At 36.6% G+C, this 20,581-nt stretch overlaps 1 protein-coding gene across 1 annotated transcript in view; it reads right to left on the bottom strand.

Annotated features, from left to right (window-relative positions):
- The window catches only part of LOC306855687 (high affinity cAMP-specific and IBMX-insensitive 3',5'-cyclic phosphodiesterase 8B-like), a 42,692-nt gene extending 25,569 nt beyond the window's left edge, over window positions 1-17,123 (bottom strand). The window contains exons 1-10 of the mRNA XM_079394492.1: window positions 16,761-17,123; window positions 16,618-16,674; window positions 13,642-13,832; window positions 12,210-12,269; window positions 10,471-10,528; window positions 9,904-9,992; window positions 9,728-9,806; window positions 3,755-3,895; window positions 3,515-3,603; window positions 3,110-3,164 (exon numbers count right to left, since the gene is read on the bottom strand). Coding sequence (XP_079250618.1) covers window positions 3,110-3,164; window positions 3,515-3,603; window positions 3,755-3,895; window positions 9,728-9,806; window positions 9,904-9,992; window positions 10,471-10,528; window positions 12,210-12,269; window positions 13,642-13,832; window positions 16,618-16,674; window positions 16,761-16,784 — 843 coding nt within the window. The 5' untranslated portion in view covers window positions 16,785-17,123. The remainder of the gene's footprint in view (window positions 1-3,109; window positions 3,165-3,514; window positions 3,604-3,754; window positions 3,896-9,727; window positions 9,807-9,903; window positions 9,993-10,470; window positions 10,529-12,209; window positions 12,270-13,641; window positions 13,833-16,617; window positions 16,675-16,760) is intronic.
- Between the last annotated feature and the right edge of the window lie 3,458 nt (window positions 17,124-20,581).

Raw genomic sequence — 20,581 nt, 5'->3', positions numbered from 1 at the left:
AATTATCAATGCTAGCAACATCAGCATTGTGTGACTATGAGTATAGTTTGTATTAGCGTGTAGATTTCAATTTCTGTACAGTCTAATATCTAATTGTCATACCATTTGAATTTCATATTAAGACATTCTTTTAACCCAAAAAGCTAATTATTCTTCCTTCGAACTGGTTTTCTTTAAAATACAATTCTTGTGTAATCCCAGGCTATCTGTAATCATATGCACATTTAAAACTGGAATATAATTTAATTTCATTCACATATGTTTCCTAAACACATAATCTTTTCTGGATTACAATCCAACATCAAAATGATACATTTAATTATTCTAGCTGCTGTGAGTAAATGCTAGGATCCTCACTTCCGATATAGCCTAGATATGTAGCCGGGACAACTTCTTTATGTTTACAGACGTGACGTAATGACGCAATGACGCAGTGCCATGCTCGAATTTCCCAGCGAAAACCTACCCGTACCACTCAAATTAGAAATCATTATTATAAGCATATTATAACATTATTATAACCGTTGTGAATCGAATAGTTTTGAACACTGGCTGGTTATGGATTTGCTCAAATATTGTTACGGAAATAAATATTGTTGCCCAAAAAAAGTTACGGACTGCAGCTTTAAATAAATATATTTATTTAAAATATTATATTATATATACACAATACAATTTAAAAGTTTAAAGTCAGCTAGCTTTTTATTTTAAATAATTTTTCTTTTCAGCAAGGACACATTCAATATATCAACACAGTGAAATCAAGACATTTATAATATTACAAAAGATTTTTATTTCAAATGCTGTTCTTTGGAACTTTCTATCCATCAAAGAATTCTGAAAAAAGGGTTTCCACAAACATATTAAGCAAAAATAATTAGCAAATCAGCATATTAGAATGATTTTTGAAGGATCATGTGACACCGAAGACTGGAGTAATGAAGCTGAAAATTCAACAGGAATAAATTACATTTTAAAGTTGTTGTTTTTTCAAATACAAATCAGTTATTTTAAATTGCAAAAATATTTCACAATATTACTGTTTTTACTGTATTTTTGATCAAATAAATGCAGCCTTGGTGAAACAAACAAATACATTTTTGTTGTGTAATCACACAATATGACTGAAAACTAAGCAACTTACAAAATGTATTGTTGCTTGTTGTTTGTTGTGGCTGGTTAGGATAGAGCCTTAGATTAACATCGGGTAGACAGGATTTATCACTTTTCGCTCTGTCAGCTCTGTTCCTGATCAGAACACGGTTTAAACATTTGCTGAATTCACCTGGGTGGAAATCCTGCTCGCAGCAATCCATTTAATCCTTTTAACATGATCAAGTTTTGAATGAATGAAATAGGATTTTCAGTCTTAGGTTAGAGATTAAAGAGTGCTGCCAAAAAGGAATCTACGCAGTGTGAAGTTTGCTTTTTAGCAGAAAGTAAAATTTACATGGTACAAACAGAAAAGGAGAACATGGTCATTTTGTATACATTTTCACACTTGTACATATGCACACACTCAAAAATAGATGACATGTAAGTAGAAGTATAAAAGAGCCTTGTTACACTGTCCTGTAGGATGAGGTCAGCAAATCTGATTAAGCGAGACGACACGTTTCACGACAAACGACACGTTTCATGATTTACTACAAGCCCACTGATAATAAGTCTTATTTTTATCTTGTTTAATCCAGCAGAATTTGTAAAGTGCATTTAAATGTTTGTTAATTTCTTAATCAGTATTTTTAACATAACAGAAAAGATTGATTTCAATTGATATTAATTGATTCACCAAGGCAGTAAAAACAGTAATATTGTGAAATATTACAATTTAAAATAACTCTTCTCTGTCTGAATATATTTTAAAATGTAATTTATTTCTGATGAAATACTGAATTTCCAGCATCATTACTCCAGTCTTCAGTGTCACATGATCCTTCAGAAATCATTCTAATATGCTGATTTGCTGACACATTTATTATCATTGTCAACTTTGAAAACAGTTGCTGATTAATATTTTTGTGGAAACTTTGATTCTTATTTTTTAAAAAGTCTTTAATGAATAGAATTTAAAAAACAATTGATCTCAACAGAGATATTTTGTAACATTTTAAATGTTTATAAATTACAAACCACCTTTGCAAAATAATTTTTTTTAACATTTTTTATATTTAAAAAAATATTTTTATATTTTATATTCCTTATTCTAAATTTCTTTAAAAAAAATCTTACTGACCCCAGACTTTTAACCGGTGTATATACTGTTTTCCTTGTTTTGAATAAATGTAAAATTTAAATAAACTAAAATAAATTTAATAAAATTCTGTGGGTGTTTATACTTTAAAAAAAAAATTGTTAATAAATGAAGAAAAAAATTAAAGGTAAGAAAAAAAATATTCAAATTGTATTCTCAGAAAACAATACAAATTATTTTTGCTTCTGAAATAATGCATCTTGTAGTAAGGATGTTGCATTTTCATTAAATAAGCAGACAAAAACACTGATCAAGTGTTTTTCAATACTTAGACATATGCGCATTCACACACTACCTCATATATGACTGTTGCATGTCTGTAAAGATGCTGGATAGCAATATAGATTTCATTTTAATCTAGTATCACTAATCGTAGCAACCACTGCCTTCTGACAGAAACTATGGTTAGTTAGCATGACTCATTTTGGTAAGGCTTGTAACAGACGGTGAGTGTGTGAACGGTAATACTAACACCAGTGAGTAAAGCAACAGCTATTTCACACACGCGTCAGTGTGTCTGTTTCTCACAGGCCTTTCTGATCAGCAGCTCCAGCTAATGCTAGAACTAACAGCAGGGTTTAGACCTGAGCCTGTGGAGGGTTATTAATAACCCTGACGCCCGCCTGGCTCTCCGACACTGGCCTGTCAGGATGGATGCTTTAGCGTAGCTAACATTTCTGCCCACTGCTGTCCCCATGAGCCTTGCACACTTTAAGTTTTGGTGCTAATTTGAGAGCTCTATTAATAGGTGAACATTAAACTTGGATAACATTCATTGGATACTCACTGATTAAAAGTAAAGTCTCACATAAAGCTTAGAAGCAAAAAAAAAAAAAAAGAGAAAAAGAAATGTACCTGTCTGTGGTTGTCACTGTAAGGCCTCTTGATGGACACAAAATGCCGGATTTTTCTAAAAGGTAAGGAAACAATTGTCTGATTTGACTGTTTTATTCTAGATGATTTGTACATATAATAAAACCAGCAAGGGGCAGCATCAGTATAAATGAAATTACCTTTATTTCTGGCACCCATAATTTATTTAGAACATAAAAATAATATGATATATTATTTATAGTATTTAATAAATACTATATAATTTATATATTACAGATAATATATTAATTATATTTTTAATATTAAAATAGTTATAAAATTTAATTATGACAATGTTAATTTAAAATCAAATAATAAAATATGATATTCTGAAATTACAAATTATAAATTAAAATTCATTTAAATTGTTATAATCATGTGACTCACCCTCCCTGGCCAATCACAGGAGTGATTCTGACATATTGCTGAATACTGTCCCCTGACTTCCTCCGTGAGAAATAGATCCCCTGCCATTCCTAAGCAAACAAGCACACACATATCGAAAAAAAAATCTGTTAATAATCAAATCAATGACAAGTATAAGTATTGTTAGGCTTGTAAAAAGTGGCACAAGTAAAGTCAAACATGATCTAATATTATGACCTAGTAGTGTTATGGCCGACTAACCTTTCCTTTCTTGGTGCAGGTGTTGATGGTGTCCAGCAGGTCGGCGCTGTTCTTGTCACTCTTGGGCAGTTCGGTCAACTCTTTACCGATCAGTTCGCCTCTATGGTAGCCCATCATCTTTTCAAATGCTGGATTTACATACTAAAAACACAAAGAAAAAGATTAATGGTGTATGTTTTACAAGAAAATACTACCTCAATCTTTCTACTTCAAAATTTAAAGTTTAATTCAATGTGTTACTTGTCATATCTTTGTAATTAATTGTGAAATTTCCTAGCAATTTCTGAGTGAAAATTATTTCTACACAATTTTTTCATATATTCCTATATTGTATTCTTATGTCATGATTTTCTTGTCGCAATGTTATTGCAGTAAACACGTCAAGTACCCTTATTATTTTCCATTTCAATAATACCTTCAAATATACAGTAAATTTCTCAAAATATAAATCTCCATAACAGATATTGGAGAAACTCAAATATCTTCCTTCATATAAAATTTTAAATGGACTCCTTAAAATGCATAAATGTGAGGAAATTAGAGTAGAAATATATATTAATATTGCATTTTTATTTTCTTGAATATACTACTACTAATAATAACAAAAAAATTTACCAAAAAGAAAAACATTTTAAAAAGACTAAATATTTTGAATATTAATATTGTAACATTTGGACCAATCAGACACACAATTATTTGTTATATTTAACAAATAATCTCTTATGCCCCCTCACCTAACCCAAAAGGCCAACTATGAGGGTCTGTGGACCCTTCCCCCGAAATGCATCTAACACCTAAGAAAGACAGAACAGGCCTCTGGTTCCATGGCAACCCATCTGATAACACTTGTTTTATTGCTCAAAGGAATGCGGGCAGAGCAACTCCATTTCCCCTTAGGACAGAGACATTAAAATGGACTCTTCTCTAATTAATTAATAGAAAAACCTTTCTTTGAATGAACACACATATCTTCAGGTCATTGTGTGTATTATTACCGTTCTTGTATATGTTTTTGTGTATCATATCCTGTTTTATGCATGCTTATGATAGAACACTAGTTCATTTTACCTCATGTATATCATGTTTGGTCTCTATCAATTCGTCTTCGGATGATCTAATTGAGAGTGTATATTATATGTCGATACCTATGCAACATATAAGTGTTCTAAGAATCTTTAATAGTTTGTATATCAACTTCCAATCCAGTTCATATGCAAATTACCATGCATGGAGATAAAGAGTCGTAAAATTTCCCTCCAAAAGTTCAAGTCACCATAGGCTCTTTGACTCCCCAGAGGTGTGACCTCTATAGCAGATAAAGCACTCACATCAGTGACGCCCCTGCAGTCTGCAGTCCTGTTAGATCCTAAGAGGATGAGGAGGATGTGAGCTAGAACTCTTCTGGACCCTTAAGTTTTTGTGCCAGGCCTTGCGGCCTTGACTTTCCATTCAACAAAGCATCCTCGGACCTCAGCAGATCTCTTAGCTCTTTTTCTCTTTCTACCTGGGAAGAAACTCCCAATTACCACCGAGCCAGAATAACATCTTTTGGAGTTAATCACCCTTCAAACCCGGAAGAACTTGAAGAACTCCAACACCACTAAACATTCAAACTATGGGTGTGCGATATGACGATTTTTGATCGTGGACGATAAAAATGTCTCCACGATCTGCTTTTGAAGAAATATCGTAGTATCGTGCACATTATGTCAAATACAGTTCTGGCGCCTCCGTCTCTATATACTGTACAACACGACATACAGCAGTAGAGTTACTCTGACAGGACACTGCACTTATTCGCGATCGTAAAAGTGCATTATTTGCATACAAGCCTTGATGGTTAAATGTTTAATTCGCACGCTGGTCTGACGTGCGCCTTTTCTGAGCGCATACACCTGAAGCACGCACACTAAAAAGCCTGTCTAACAGCGCCTGATTACTCAACTAAGTTATCTTTTGCGTAACTACAGTCAAAACACACAAGGTTTACATACAGACTCAGTTGGTTATCTCTAAAATGAAAGTAAATAGTTAAGAGAGAAATGGATGCGAGCCTGTATATTAGATGCGTGCATGTCTTAAAGGGACAGGACAATAAACATGCTGTCGACTGTCATTAAAGGGATAGTTCACCCTAAAATTTAGGGGTGAACTATCCCTTTACTACAGCAAGAATAAAAGTTACGCCTTCTTTCTTTGAGTCTTAACTTTTATAAAGAATATCTCTTTGGGTTTGAGACTTTAGTCTTTGCAACTTTACGGATCTTTTATATACACGAACACTTTGTAACACTCCAAAGACTAAGGGAAACTTGAAAACTTGAAATTGCATCATATGACATTTAATAATGTTAACAAATTTAATGTGATTAAGCCTTCTTAAGTGAGTATTAATCTTCCATAAAAAAGGCCTATTATTAATCCTTTTAATCCCAATTATTTGTATGACAATTAATCAGAAGTACTTTAGTTTTAGGACATTCACCCCCGGTTTCACAGACAAGGCTTAAGCCTAGTCCTAGACTTAAATGTAAATCTGAGCTGTTTCAACTGAAAGAAACTTGCACTGACTGACCTTAAAACATATCAGTGCCTTTTTTTTTGTCTTAAGATGCACACCAGTAATGTTTTTCTCTAAGGCATGTTTATAAAAATGACTTAAATGTCCTAATTGAACTATGGCCTAATCCTGGTTTAGGCTAAGCCCTGTCTATGAAATGGGTCTCGCTGTTCTCTAATCTAAGACACTTAAGGAGGTTGCACACTGGATGAGAAGTACAGTGCTGCGTCGAACATGTCTTAAATTCAAACATGTATGCACAATAGGGTGCATCAAATTTGAATGATAAATTTTAATTGCAAAATATCAATTTGGCTGGCATTGCAATTTGTTCCAATTAACATAAAAATGACTTTTGCAAAGTTTTGAGGAATTCCATTGAGATTTAGGGGTGCCACCTAACACATGAACTTTGGCGAAATTTTAAAAAATGTGCAATTTTTAGTCTAATTGCCAGAAGGTTGACCTGGAAATGTTGAGTACAGTGAACTTTTATACAGTAACATGTTCTATAGGGTTATCAAAGTAAAAGTTGTTTGTTTGTCCTTCGGGCAACTTGGGCATTTCTCAGAATTCAACTTTCAAGATTCTCCATTCATTTGTCCTATAGACAAAATGAATGGAGGTCAATGGGACATGTTCACGTAGCCTTACCCTGAATTTTGTGCAGCAGTGATGGATGTCGGACACACATATAAAGTTTAATTGACTTTATTGTTAAACACAAGGGGCGATATTGACACACTTAAAAGAACAAACCCTCTCTAGTGGCTAACTCACTGGCAACTAACAGGGCCTAATGGTAAGAGCTGACACTGACTAAACTTCAAACTTAATTGCTCAGTCTGTGCCAGAGTCTGCTCCACTGAGCAACATCACCAGGGAGAAAGAGAGAGGAAATGGAACCTGAACTCTGAACCTAGCCAGTGCGTCTCCCTCCAGATATGTCTCCCCACCCGCCACCCAAGAGTAACCATCCTATTCAGGGATTAGCTTGCGTTTGCAGCGGTGAAGGTTTGGCTGTTGGTTGCGGTCATGTTCAACTGCCTGCAGCACATTCTGCAGGTGCTGCTCCTTCCTTGCCGCTGCGACAAAGTCGGATGTGAGCTTGACGCCACGCTCGGCACAGTCATTGACTACATTCATTGCACGTACATTGACCTCACTTTTTTTGAACGCAGCATTGGTCACCCATTCCTTCACATCGAGAGACATAAATTCTGGATCAATGTGCAGCTGGTGCATCCCAAACCAGCAATCCTTATTGGCGAGGTCAGCCAAGCTGGTGGTTGGCAAGAGGGTGGGGAACTTTGGCTTGCCAAAGCCAATGCCAAAGCGCTGCTCAGGGATGTGCATGTGGAGATTGTGCTCTAAGATCACTCTGGCAAGTGCACGCTTGTCATCATTGGGCACCTTGCTGCTAAAGAGAGCCAGGGGTAGCATCTCACCTGTCAGGTACCAGCGATGCCTCTCCAACGCCTTGATCGCTGATGCTGCAATGCCCTCATCTACAGTCTTGTATGCCTGCAGGTGGTGGTAGAGTGTCAGGTCATTCCAGGCAGCATCTACAGCTTTCTCGCAGGTCAACCACCACTTTGCATAGATGTGTGTAATGAAAATGGCAAATGCCCGAATCTTCGGCACCTGCTGCCGTGTGGTGATTGTGCCCTGGGGAAGCAACGCAATGTGCTGGTCCATCAAAGCCAGCTTGAGAGTATAGAGCAGCTTGGCCATCCATTGTGCCTTGTGTCGTTGGAAGGTCACTGCAGTCTGCTCTTCACCATCTGCATCCAGAAACACAAGACACAGCTGCACAAACTCATGGTAGTCACCTCGCTTGTGGTCAGTGACTTCTTTTGCGCACCTGACAAGTTCAGCACGTAAATTGCCCAGAAGTGGTTGCTCGGTGTTGCCAGGAATGTAGCGGGACCATTGGCTGCTGGATTCTTGTGGTAACAGGTTCCATTTCTCTCTCAGACGTGTGAACAAGGTAACCTTGGCGAGCTTGATGACTCCACCTTCAGGTCTGTGAAAACCTGGTTCAGGGGGACCTCACCAATGTGGTGCCGGCACCCAGACCAAAGCAGTGGTCGGCCCAGTGAGAGCTGTATGGCAATGCAGGCTGCTGTGAGATGGCCGGTGTTTGACGCAGTGGTGTCAAATGCCATGTTGACAACCTGGTCAGCGCAGCACCAGTCCTGCAGCAACTTGCATGTCAACCGGGCAATGATCACTCCACATGCCTCATTGGTCTGCTTCTTATACGCCGGGACACCAAGCAGTTTCAGCCGCTCTGCATCTCCAACCACCACTGTAAGACGCTCCTCCAACTGGCGCACATTGCTGAGCATCGGTGTTAACTTGCTGTCCCAGTGTAGGGTGCACAATGGAGGTGGTGTCCACTGCTTGTGCTGTTCCTCACTGATTGTCTCCAGCACTTGGCAAGCATGCAGTGTAAGATCTGACGACTACCTATAATTATGACTTAAATGACTTATGATAAATAAGTATACAAAGACACAACTACAGATATGATAGTAATAATACATACCAATACAGAAAGATCACCTCAAACAGAAAGATCACCTCAGTTTTCTTGAGCTGTAGTATTGTTTACCTCAGATCTCCATGGCGACCATTGAGCACTGTTAACTACTTTATCCAACAAAAACAGATGTGCGGTGGCACCCCTAAATCATCATGTACTGGGAAGTCGTGGCCTAATGGTTAGAGAGTTGGACTCGTGATCCAAAGGTTGCGGGTTCGAGGCTCCGGCCGGCAGGAATTGTAGGTGGGGGGAGTGAATGTCCAGCGCTCTCTCCACCCTCAATACCACGACTGAAGTGCCCTTGAGCAAGGCACCGAACCCCCAACTGCTCCCCGGGCGCCGCAGCATAAAATGGCTGCCCACTGCTCCGGGTGTGTGTTCACGGTGTGTGTGTGTTCACTGCTGTGTGTGTGCACGTTGGATGGGTTAAATGCAGAGCACGAATTCCGAGTATGGGTCACCATACTTGGCTGAATGTCACTTCACTCACTCACTCACAAAAAAATATTTTGCATGTGTTATTTCTACATATATTGGAAAACTTTTAGCACCCAGCCATATCAAAATTCAAGAATTGTGTTTTTTGATGTACCCTAATGCACAATGGTGGCGCCACTCTGCATTTGTCTGTGGCTCCCAATGTATTTGTTACATTTTAAAGTGACATTTTGCCAGTTTGGTGATTAGATTAACTGTTTTGGACTGCCATCTTGAACTGAATGCAAAGTGTCTGGTGCGACCACCTTAACTTTACTGCATTATATCCAGGAAGTAGTCCTTGTAAGGATGTTGTTTTGAATAAAAATGGCCTTCCTAAATGTAACCAAATCCCAGTGGGATGATGCATGTGGATCCCAAAACTCACTTGTATGACATGATCTTCACTGCTGATCTCCACGGCTTCCTGACACTGTTCTAATGCAGTAAACACAGAGTTACAAGCCCTGCAACAACAGAAACAAACAAATACTGAAGCCTTCAGTGACTGTCTCACAGCAGCGTCTTCGTTGAACTTCCTGCTATCTTAGGCTTTAGACTTACCTCAGTTTGAACTGAGCTCGAACCTCTCCGTATTCTAACTGGATTAACTCATTATAGCAGGCTGACACACTGCTGTTCTCCAGGTACCTCTGAAAGAGACACACACATATAATACAGCACTGCATTAATCACACAGTACAAATTTTGTCCTGGTTTGTATTGCAAGCTGAAGTTCAGTCCAGATTTTTCTGGAGGGATCAGTGAACAAAACGATATTTATATTAAAACTAATTTGGGAGGTCTATGGGAGACAGCATTGCACTGGGATAAATATTAAAATATAAAACGTTACTTGTTGGACTACCATGAATTAATAGAAAACTTGCCTGAGCAAAATAATATCCAATATCTCCCATCATGACTATTAAAGCTGACAGTGTGTGTGTGTGAATTACTTTTAAGTTTTGGTTTTCGAAATGATTTTCTATGGTAATCAAAATAAAAATGTAATAAAAATGTTAAGAATTGTTTGTTAAATCTAAATCTGAATTGGACATGCCCCCACACTCATGATCAGTGCAACCATGTAGTGGAGCAAATATTGCTGTTTTATTGTAAAATACTCACTCTGGAGAAGCCAGCAGAGAGAAGAGGAAGGACAGATGGTTCCTCCTGATCTGAGGGACTGCGAGAGAGAAAGATCAGTAGGAGAAACATGACAGACGTCCGTAGCACATTGATAATACAAACCCGATTCCAAAAAAGTTGGGACACTGTACAAATTACGAATAAAAAAGGAATGCAATAATTTACAAATCTCATAAACTTATATTTTATTCACAATAGAATATAGATAACATCTCAAATGTTGAAAGTGAGACATTTAGAAATGTCATGCCAAATATTGGCTCATTTTGGATTTCAAGAGAGCTACACATTCCAAAAAAGTTGGGACAGGTAGCAATAAGAGGCCGGAAAAGTTAAATGTACATATAAGGAACAGCTGGAGGACCAATTTGCAACTTATTAGGTCAATTGGCAACATGATTGGGTATAAAAAGAGCCTCTCAGAGTGGCAGTGTCTCTCAGAAGTCAAGATGGCAAGAGGATCACCAATTCACCCAATGCTGCGGCGAAAAATAGTGGAGCAATATCAGAAAGGACTTTCTCAGAGAAAAATTGCAAAGAGTTTGAAGTTATCATCATCTACAGTGCATAATATCATCCAAAGATTCAGAGAATATGGAACAATCTCTGTGCGTAAGGGTCAAGGCCGGAAAACCATACTGGATGTCCGTGATCTTCGGGCCCTTAGACGGCACTGTATCACATACAGGAATGCTACTATAATGGAAATCACAACATGGGCTCAGGAATACTTCCAGAAAACATTGTCGGTGAACACAATCCACCATGCCATTCACCGCTGCCGGCTAAAACTCTATAGGTCAAAAAAGAAGCTATATCTAAACATGATCCAGAAGCGCAGGCGTTTTCTCTGGGCCAAGGCTTATTTAAAATGGACACTGGCAAAGTGGAAAACTGTTCTGTGGTCAGACGAATCAAAATTTGAAGTTCTTTTTGGAAAATTGGGACGCCATGTCATCCGGACTAAAGAGGACAAGGACAACCCAAGTTGTTATCAGCGCTCAGTTCAGAAGCCTGCATCTCTGATGGTATGGGGTTGCATGAGTGCGTGGCATGGGCAGCTTACACATCTGGAAAGGCACCATCAATGCTGAAAGGTATATCCAAGTTCTAGAACAACATATGCTCCCATCCAGACGTTATCTCTTTCAGGGAAGACCTTGCATTTTCCAACATGACAATGCCAGACCACATACTGCATCAATTACATCATCATGGCTGCGTAGAAGGAGGATCCGGGTACTGAAATGGCCAGCCTGCAGTCCAGATCTTTCACCCATAGAAAACATTTGGCGCATCATAAAGAGGAAGATGCGACAAAGAAGACCTAAGACAGTTGAGCAACTAGAAGCCTGTATTAGACAAGAATGGGACAACATTCCTATTCCTAAACTTGAGCAACTTGTCTCCTCAGTCCCCAGATGTTTGCAGACTCTTATAAAAAGAAGAGGGGATGCCACACAGTGGTAAACATGACCTTGTCCCAACTTTTTTGAGATGTGTTGATGCCATGAAATTTAAAATAAACTTATTTTTCCCTTAAAATGATACATTTTCTCAGTTTAAACATTTGATATTTGATCTATGTTGTATTCTGAATAAAATATTGAAATTTGAAACTTCCACATCATTGCATTCTGTTTTTATTCACAATTTGTACAGTGTCCCAACTTTTTTGGAATCGGGTTTGTAGATAAAAGTGTTCTCTGAGATCTTACGTTTGTGGCATCACTGCTAAAATAACAGTGTGTTCAGAAGGCTTGGTCGCTCGAATCATCCTGTTTAAAAACAATTACAAAAAAAAGTAGGTTTTTACATTTTCTGATTTCATCATCGCAGTGAAATCAAGTATCGTCAACACATTATCTCCAACAGACTCTCTTCCTCACACGCATAGACATCTACTGGGAAAAAATGATTTGGCAGTTACTAGATTCGGCAGAGAGTTGCTGCTTTGAGTATGTGTGCGCGCACATTGATTTAAGCCTCTGTGCAGGATGGGAAATTAACACCCGCAACCAGCCAAATGTGGGACACTTCCTCCACAGTGGAGAGTCATTTTGCCTTATTTACCTCTCAGAGACAACAGTGGGCAACCTGGACTTAAAGATTCACATAAACATGATTCTTACGAACTGACTCTTTTTGGTGAATCAAAAACATATTGCTCCACCAGAGTTGCACGATTCCTGAAATGAATAAATTACGAGTTACTGGTTTGAATCAGTATGAAACAATTCCCTTTATAATTTATATTTATAATGTACATTCTTTCATAAACTACCATTCAAAAGTTTGGGGTTGGTAAGATTTATTTTTCACCTTTTTGAAAAAGTCAACAATACTGCATTTATTTGATAAAAATACAGCAAAACGGTAATATTGTGAAATATTAACTTTCTATTTTAATGTTTTAAAAGGTAATTTATTCCCGTGATGCAAATCAGAATTTTCAGCATCCTTATGGCAGTCATCAGTGTTAGATGATCCTTCAGAAATCATTCTAATATGCCGATTTGCTTCCGATTATTCTTAATGTTGAAAATAGTTAGGCTGCTTATAATTTTTGTAAAAAACATATTATATATATATATATATATATATATATATATATATATATATATATATATTTTTTTTTTTTTTTTTTTCCAGGACTCTTTGATGAATATACAATTCAAAAGAATCATTTTGTAAAATTATACATGTATTTGCCATCACTTTTGATCAATTTAATGCATACTGGCTGAATTAAAGTCTTCATTTCTAAATTATTACTGAGCCCAAACCTTTGAACTGTAATGCAAGAAAAATGTACATTATAACTGAAAAACATACCCAAATGAATCAAAATCAAATCCAATTGAATCAGAATCAAAATAAGACCTTGTGATTCAACATTGAGCGTTATAACAATTTCATATATTATTCATATATTCTCTCTCTCTCTCTCTCGCTCTCTCTATCCATATATATATATATATATATATGTGTGTGTGTATGTATATATATTAAAATCCATATATTATTGAATTATTATATCGAACTTGAAAGGAAAAAAAAATGGCATTTGTAGCTAAAAAAGTGAATTCCCCATCCTGCCTAAACAGAAACAAGTGAGCGACAGATGATGGATGGTTTGCTTGTACCTACCGGCAGACGGCATCAGCCTCAAAGTACCGTGAGTGCCGGCCATCAATGATGATGATCTCGTGGTGTTTATCCAAGAAACACTCCACCGCAGACTCAGGTGTTCGTGCGATGTTACACCTGAACCCCGCCCGCTCACACGCCCACCAGAACGCATCGCTCTGACTGTCCTCTTTAGCAAAGACCAGTAACACCTGAGCGAGACAAGAGACGGAGAGAGAGAGAGGTGCTGTTGGTGGGTGTGTGTGAAAGGTCAACAGTCTTTCATCCTGTTCAGCGTTGTTTAACCATGGAGCTGCGATGTGAAATTCCACATGGCTCAGGTCGCTCAGGTCGCCTCTGTCACCGCTACCTCGCTCAGGAGGCCCACCGTGCAGCATCACACATCCACCTACAGGGGGCAGAGTGACCTCACCCGCTCACACACTAACTCTCAAACACATTTCTACTGATTACCAGAACAGGCCATTTTCACAAGTATCAGAAATGTGAAAAACTGCAGATATATAGCAGGGTCAACAAATCCAACAATGCAGTGTAACAGATTACCAAAATCTGTGTAAAATAGCGGATTTCGGCAACCTGTCACTGTGTGTTGTCAGATTTGGTGACCCTGCTCTGTATGTGCAATTGTTCACATCAAATCAAAATGCTTCCTAGTGAATTTGGCTAATATTAAAGCCACTGTGTGTGAAACAGAGGGGGGTAACTGATTTGGTAACCTGTAACTGTGTGTTGTTGGATTTGGTGACCCTGAAAGTATATGTGCAACTGCTCACATAAAAGCAAAATGCTTTCTAGGATAAAAATTGAGGAGACAGAGGAGTTTAGACATCAGGGAGAGGTAATGAATTTTGGTAACTTGTAACGGTTTGTTGTCGGATTTGGTGACTCTGCTTTGTGAAATCCTTCACATCAAATCAAAATGCTTTCTAGAGTATGAAACAGAGGACATTAGACCTCGCCAGAGAGAATTTGTAAAATACAAGATGGTAACGGATTTTGGTAACCTGTAATGGTGTATTGTGAAATTTGGACACAGAGAGTCAGTGATTACATAACCGGCCTCAATGACTGACAAACGGTAGTCCTTCATTAGGTTAACATTATGCACACTTTCTGTTTCACAATTCCACTTTTAGTGAACCATAATTCCCACTAATACCACACACTCGTACACACACACAGACACAGACACAGACAGACACACACACACACACACACACACACACTCAGGATAATCGTGTCAATCCTTTGAGACATCTCAAGATTATCCCTCGGGTCATGAGTCCATGTTAAGAGGTCATTGGGTGCCCTCATTTATTTGCCTTACTGTAGAACAGGACAATGCAGCAATGACAGTAATGCATTATGTCACAGTAGCATTCAATCACTGCACAGCCTTATGTCACAGTAGCATTCAATCACTGCACAGCCTGTGTGAGATCAAAACATCACTAAAAAGAGTCCTGTAGTCAGGGTGCAAACTACGGGGGAGCTCATCTCCCCTTAATAAGACATGGGCTCCCCTGAAAACGTGATTTGTGAAATTTTGGGGGGGGGTCTCAAAAAATATTGACAATGTGTTATTTTGACGTGCAATTTCAGTTTTGTGTAATGTGATCATCTTGGATTATTGTGTGTAAAATTGCAAAAATATCATTCATTCATGCATCACGGCGATTTAAACCTAATTCACTTAAATAAAGATAACTATACATGCTATTCTTGTCATGAGCATCAAGGTGTGGGGGCGCTGCGGTGCAAATTCATTCCACTCATGTTTAATGCATGTTAACTCAAAGATTTGTAGGAAAAATATAAAGGTTGGATTCAACATTGGCCCGTAGATCTGCGCGCGCAGTCCTTGAAATCCATTCTGCAGTTAGCATCATACAGCCACCATGGCAAAAAAACACAAGGCAGTTTAATGGCATGACCGATTCACCTGCTGCAAGCCCTGTTAGTCCACGGTATAGTTCGATCACTGCCTGTAGTGATGCACTACGGTGTCACAGTGACATTACACAATGCATTACTGCAGGGACCATGAGAGATCATAACACATCACAACGTGGTTTTATATTGACCTGCAGCAATTACGCATTAAATCCCATAAGATCAAGAGATTGTGCTTTAAAATAGTCTAAACCTCACTGCAAAACTATGCAATCCTGAAATAGTTAAATAACTTGATAGAAACTGGATATTTTATAGTGGTTGACAAAATTAATTTTTTGGGTGAATTAACTATTTAATGCTAACAAATTTCTAAATAACTTTTTTTTTTTTTCATTTAAAAGCAACATATAGCACACTAATTACTTTAATCATTCACTTAAAGCAGTCTGAGGTTTACTGCCTTGCACAATGATAACATGGACACAATCTCAGTAATTAGGCAATTAAGCATGCACCTTTTGTTTACCCAGCCCAGATCATTAACCAGATCAAAGTTTACCAGACAAACACTTAAAAAGCCAACAAATACACTACCATTCAAAAGTTTGGATTTTTCAAAAATAAATTAATACTTTTATTCCTCAAGTACACATTAAATACACATTAAATTGATAAAAAAATGACAGTAAAGCCATTTATAACAGTTATTGAAATAAAATATTTCTATTTTAAATCAACCTGTATCATGGTTTCCACATACAAATTAAGCAGCACAACTGTTTTTAACACTGATAATAAAAATGCATTTCGTGAACAGCAAATCAGGATATTAGAATGATTTCTGAAGGATCATGTGATACTGAAGACTTGAGTAAATCCAGCGTTGCATCACAGGAATAAATTAAATTTGACAATATATTCAAGTAGAAAATAGTCAATTGTAATAATGTTTCCCTGTTTTTATTGTATTTTTGATCAAATAAATGCAGCCTTGGCAAGCATAAGGAACTTCTTTCAAAAAACATAAATTTTACCAACTACAAATTTTTGAAGCAAAATGACTAAACAGGACTCTACCTGAATGGGCTCCTGGGTCAGTCGCATCGGCCCCAAATGCTCTTCTGCTGCAGTCACCTGGTAGAGATCGAGAGAAACAGGTGTGTTTCATTGAAATGAGTTTAAAAAAAGGAAACAAAAAGCAAGAATGCATCTGGTTTTACCATCTCAGAGCCCTGAAGCAACATTCTGACATGCCTGTCCTGTTTTTAATCACATATTGACATGTCTTTGAATGTCCATGAATACAACCATTTACACAAACTAGACAAGACAAAATCGATCCATCGAAAAAAATAACGTTTCACAGGTTGGATTAATGATGGTAGATGTAGCTGTCCTGATCAGCACGAACTCCAATCCAAGTGGGTTATTCAGCTGATTTGAACACGATTATCCATATTCCTACTGTCAAACAGTTCTAACGCTTTGTCAGATATGAAATATGTTGCAAAAAAAGGCTGTTTTTTAGGGCGTTGTCCAAATGGTTTGGCGACATTGTTGCAATGACAGAGAGCAGGTGGCTCAAAGCCTTCTGCGTCATCCACTTTAACACTACACATAAGCCTCTCAGCAGGAATCACACACACTCACACACACAAACACACATGTACAAAAAGCCTTCAGGCTAAATACGGATAAGCAGCATATGTAATGCACATTTAATTTTGCGAAATAAAAAAAGTAGACATTTAGATGCATTGCACGGTCTTGTTTTCCAGTAAAAAGATATAAACATTAAATCAGCATTTTCTCTTATGTGAATGGAACAGCATGAATTTGCTTTGGATATCTGCCTGTTTTATGTTTATTTTAAATATTGAGAAGCCATCTAGGAGTCAAGAGCTTCTTGCTTGAAATTTATTGAGACTAATGTGAAATTACTGTGAAAAGCACCTAAAACCAAAAGGTATTGTGGCATTACCAGGGTAAATGATATTCATGATTTCAACAATTTTAAAGGTGATTTTCTCAATATTTAGATTTTTTTGCACCCTCAGATTCCAGATTTTCAAATAGTTGTATCTCAGGCAATTATTGTCCTATCCTAACAAACCATACTTTAATGGAAAGCTGTTTTTATTCAGCTTTCAGATGATGTATAAATCTGAATTTCGAAAAATTGACCCTTATGACTGGTTTTGTGGTCCAGGGTCACATATGTTGTTTACGGGCACTCTCCACAGGCGTAATGGTTTTTATACTGATCAAACTATATTTTCTTTCACAGGAAATGTCCTCGTAAACCATGTTCAAGTCATCATACCTATGCCATTCATTAAACACATTTGTGTCCTCATGAACCATATAAACCTGTACACACACACACAACAAAATTCCGAAACAATTAGCTAAATCTACCATGCAGAATTTACTGTGACTTTTCACATACAGTAAAATCTAACAGCTGCTGTCAGATTGCATATTATATGTGATTTGCATAAGTTTTTCTGCCTGTTTTATTATCTACCAGGCAAAAAATCTGATAATTTATAGCAATTTGATCAAGTAATATCACATTTACTATGGAGTTCATGTTCGTAGCAAAACTGTGACGGAAAAATAAAATGTCTGAAGTCTAAAAACACTCCTTTTAGGTCATCCTGTCCCAAACTCACATCACTGCTTGAACCAGACGTTGACCACAGTCAAAAAACTGCACAGTGGCACACTGTTTGCAGTTTTTGGATATTAACCATTGGATATTTGGATAGTTGTCTCTGCACATTAAACTAAGGTAGAATTTATACATACATGACACACTTCACCTTTAGGAAATGACGAATGCAGCAAAATAATGTGATGGTCAGTGGTGATACAGAGATCATACAACTTTTGATGGCTGTGTCAATAAACAAACCAAGCATTTTACTTCTTCAAATGTCGCTTAATTATCTTTAAAACGACCCCACATGTTTCATTTCAGTCCCTCTTCAAAGAGAGACGGTGGATTTCAGCTCTCCTGATGCTGCAGATCTCGCCAGGATAAAAGACCTGTGCTGTTCTCCTAGTTTTCTCTCTCACTCACTCGCGCACTCACACACACACACACACACACACACGTTTCATCTTGCTGTTTGTCCACAGTTGGAGAACAACACTGACAGAGACAATAGTGGGTCAAAAGAGCAATGCAACTTGGCATAACACACAAACTTACAAACAGTCGCATATCAAAGACTTTATTAATAACACTTAATTATTACAACATTATTATTACCATCAATATTGAAAACAGTTGTGCTGCTTAACATTTTTGTGTAATCTGTGATCATTTTTTTTCTCAGGATTCTTTGATGAATAAAAAGTTCAAAATAACAGCAATTATTCAAAATATATTTTGTAACATTATAAATGCTTTTACTTTTCTTAAATGAATGCACCAGAAACATTTTACTTACACTTACAACCTTTATCAAAAATGCATTATAAAGGGTTATTAAAGGGTATAATGCATCATAATGTGCGTTATAATATATTATATCTTGTTATAAATAATTATAACCAAATTAATAAAGCATATTGTAACAATGCATTGATAAGTGTTATAATGTATTAACTATGGTTACAATTATTCTTGAGATTGTACAATGCATTATAAAGGGCATTGCATGCAAGGCATAGCCTAATTAATGCATTAAAACTACTTTTATAATGCGTTAAAAATAAGCTTTAAGGCTTTAAATGTGTTACCATTGCACCCTTGCTGAATAAAAGTATTAATTTCTTAAAAAAGAAAAAAATTGTACTAACCCAAAACTTTTAGTGTAGGGTATAAAATAAATATAAAATAATAACAACAACAGTACTATTTTACTTTACACAAAACTTACAAAATATATCTCAAAACAATTTACAACATATTTTTTGTATAACTGTCATAAAATTGCATTTAAAAATCCTTCACATATTTACATTTGAAAAGAGTAATGCTTGTCTGAAAATATGGAGGACAGATGCCTTACAAATATGAAATCACATCACTGCATTTATAGATATGATTAAGTTATTTTTGTTATCTTAATCTTATCTTAAACGCTTTCATCTCCTGTATTTTCAAACATCCCGTCTCTCTCTCGTCTTCTCTCGTGGTGCTTTCCTCTTCCCCAGCACATTGTGTGTGTTTTGACTCTGTCATGTGCTTTTATTGAAGACAACAAACACACACACAGAGACATAAAACCACATGCAGAACAAAGGCCTTCCTTCACAGAGTACGAGGTCATGATAAAATATGATCCCCGCTATATTTAGAACCCCCAGATGACAGTAGGCAAAAGGCAGCGCTGCGGCTTTATTGATTAAGATTTACTTATCACGTTACATAAGATATCACCTAGATAGTGTTTCTGTCCAGTGAACTCAGAGGAACCACACAATAGCCGACCAGGAGATGCTAGAATCAAAGCACATTCTCGAGTGCAAACAAGGTTGACTTTTTCTTAAATATTATATGTAGTTGGTTTAATATTTTTATGGAAACTGTGATACGTTTCATCTCAGGATTCCTTGATGAATATAAAGTTCAAAAGACCAGCATTTATTTGAAATACAACTTTTTTTTTTAATAACTTTATAAACATATTTACTGTTACTTTTTTAGCAATTTAACACACCCATGCTAATTTTTTTCCTAAAAAATTGTTTTATATATTATATATTTATTTATAACTTTTAGATTTTATTTCTTTATCTTTCACGAGATCTTTAGTAAATTTCACAAACTATCAAAAAGAAACAGCAAAAAACAAACTGAATTAAACAAAAAATTGTAGAGTAGAAAAACTTAAAATTCTTGATAAACATACATCAATAATCTTCATTTTATTTACAACAAAATATTTTCTTACATTTCATACAAGCTATAAATAGATGATCTAAATATATTCTTTGTGTTGTCAGTTTGTTTGTTTAGCAACATATATACACATTTTATATATATATATATATATATATATATATATATATATATATATATACACAT

This window comes from Barbus barbus, assembly GCF_936440315.1.
Source record: "Barbus barbus genome assembly, chromosome: 36".
NCBI lineage: Eukaryota > Metazoa > Chordata > Actinopteri > Cypriniformes > Cyprinidae > Barbus > Barbus barbus.
This window is presented reverse-complemented; position numbering and strand designations above follow the sequence as displayed.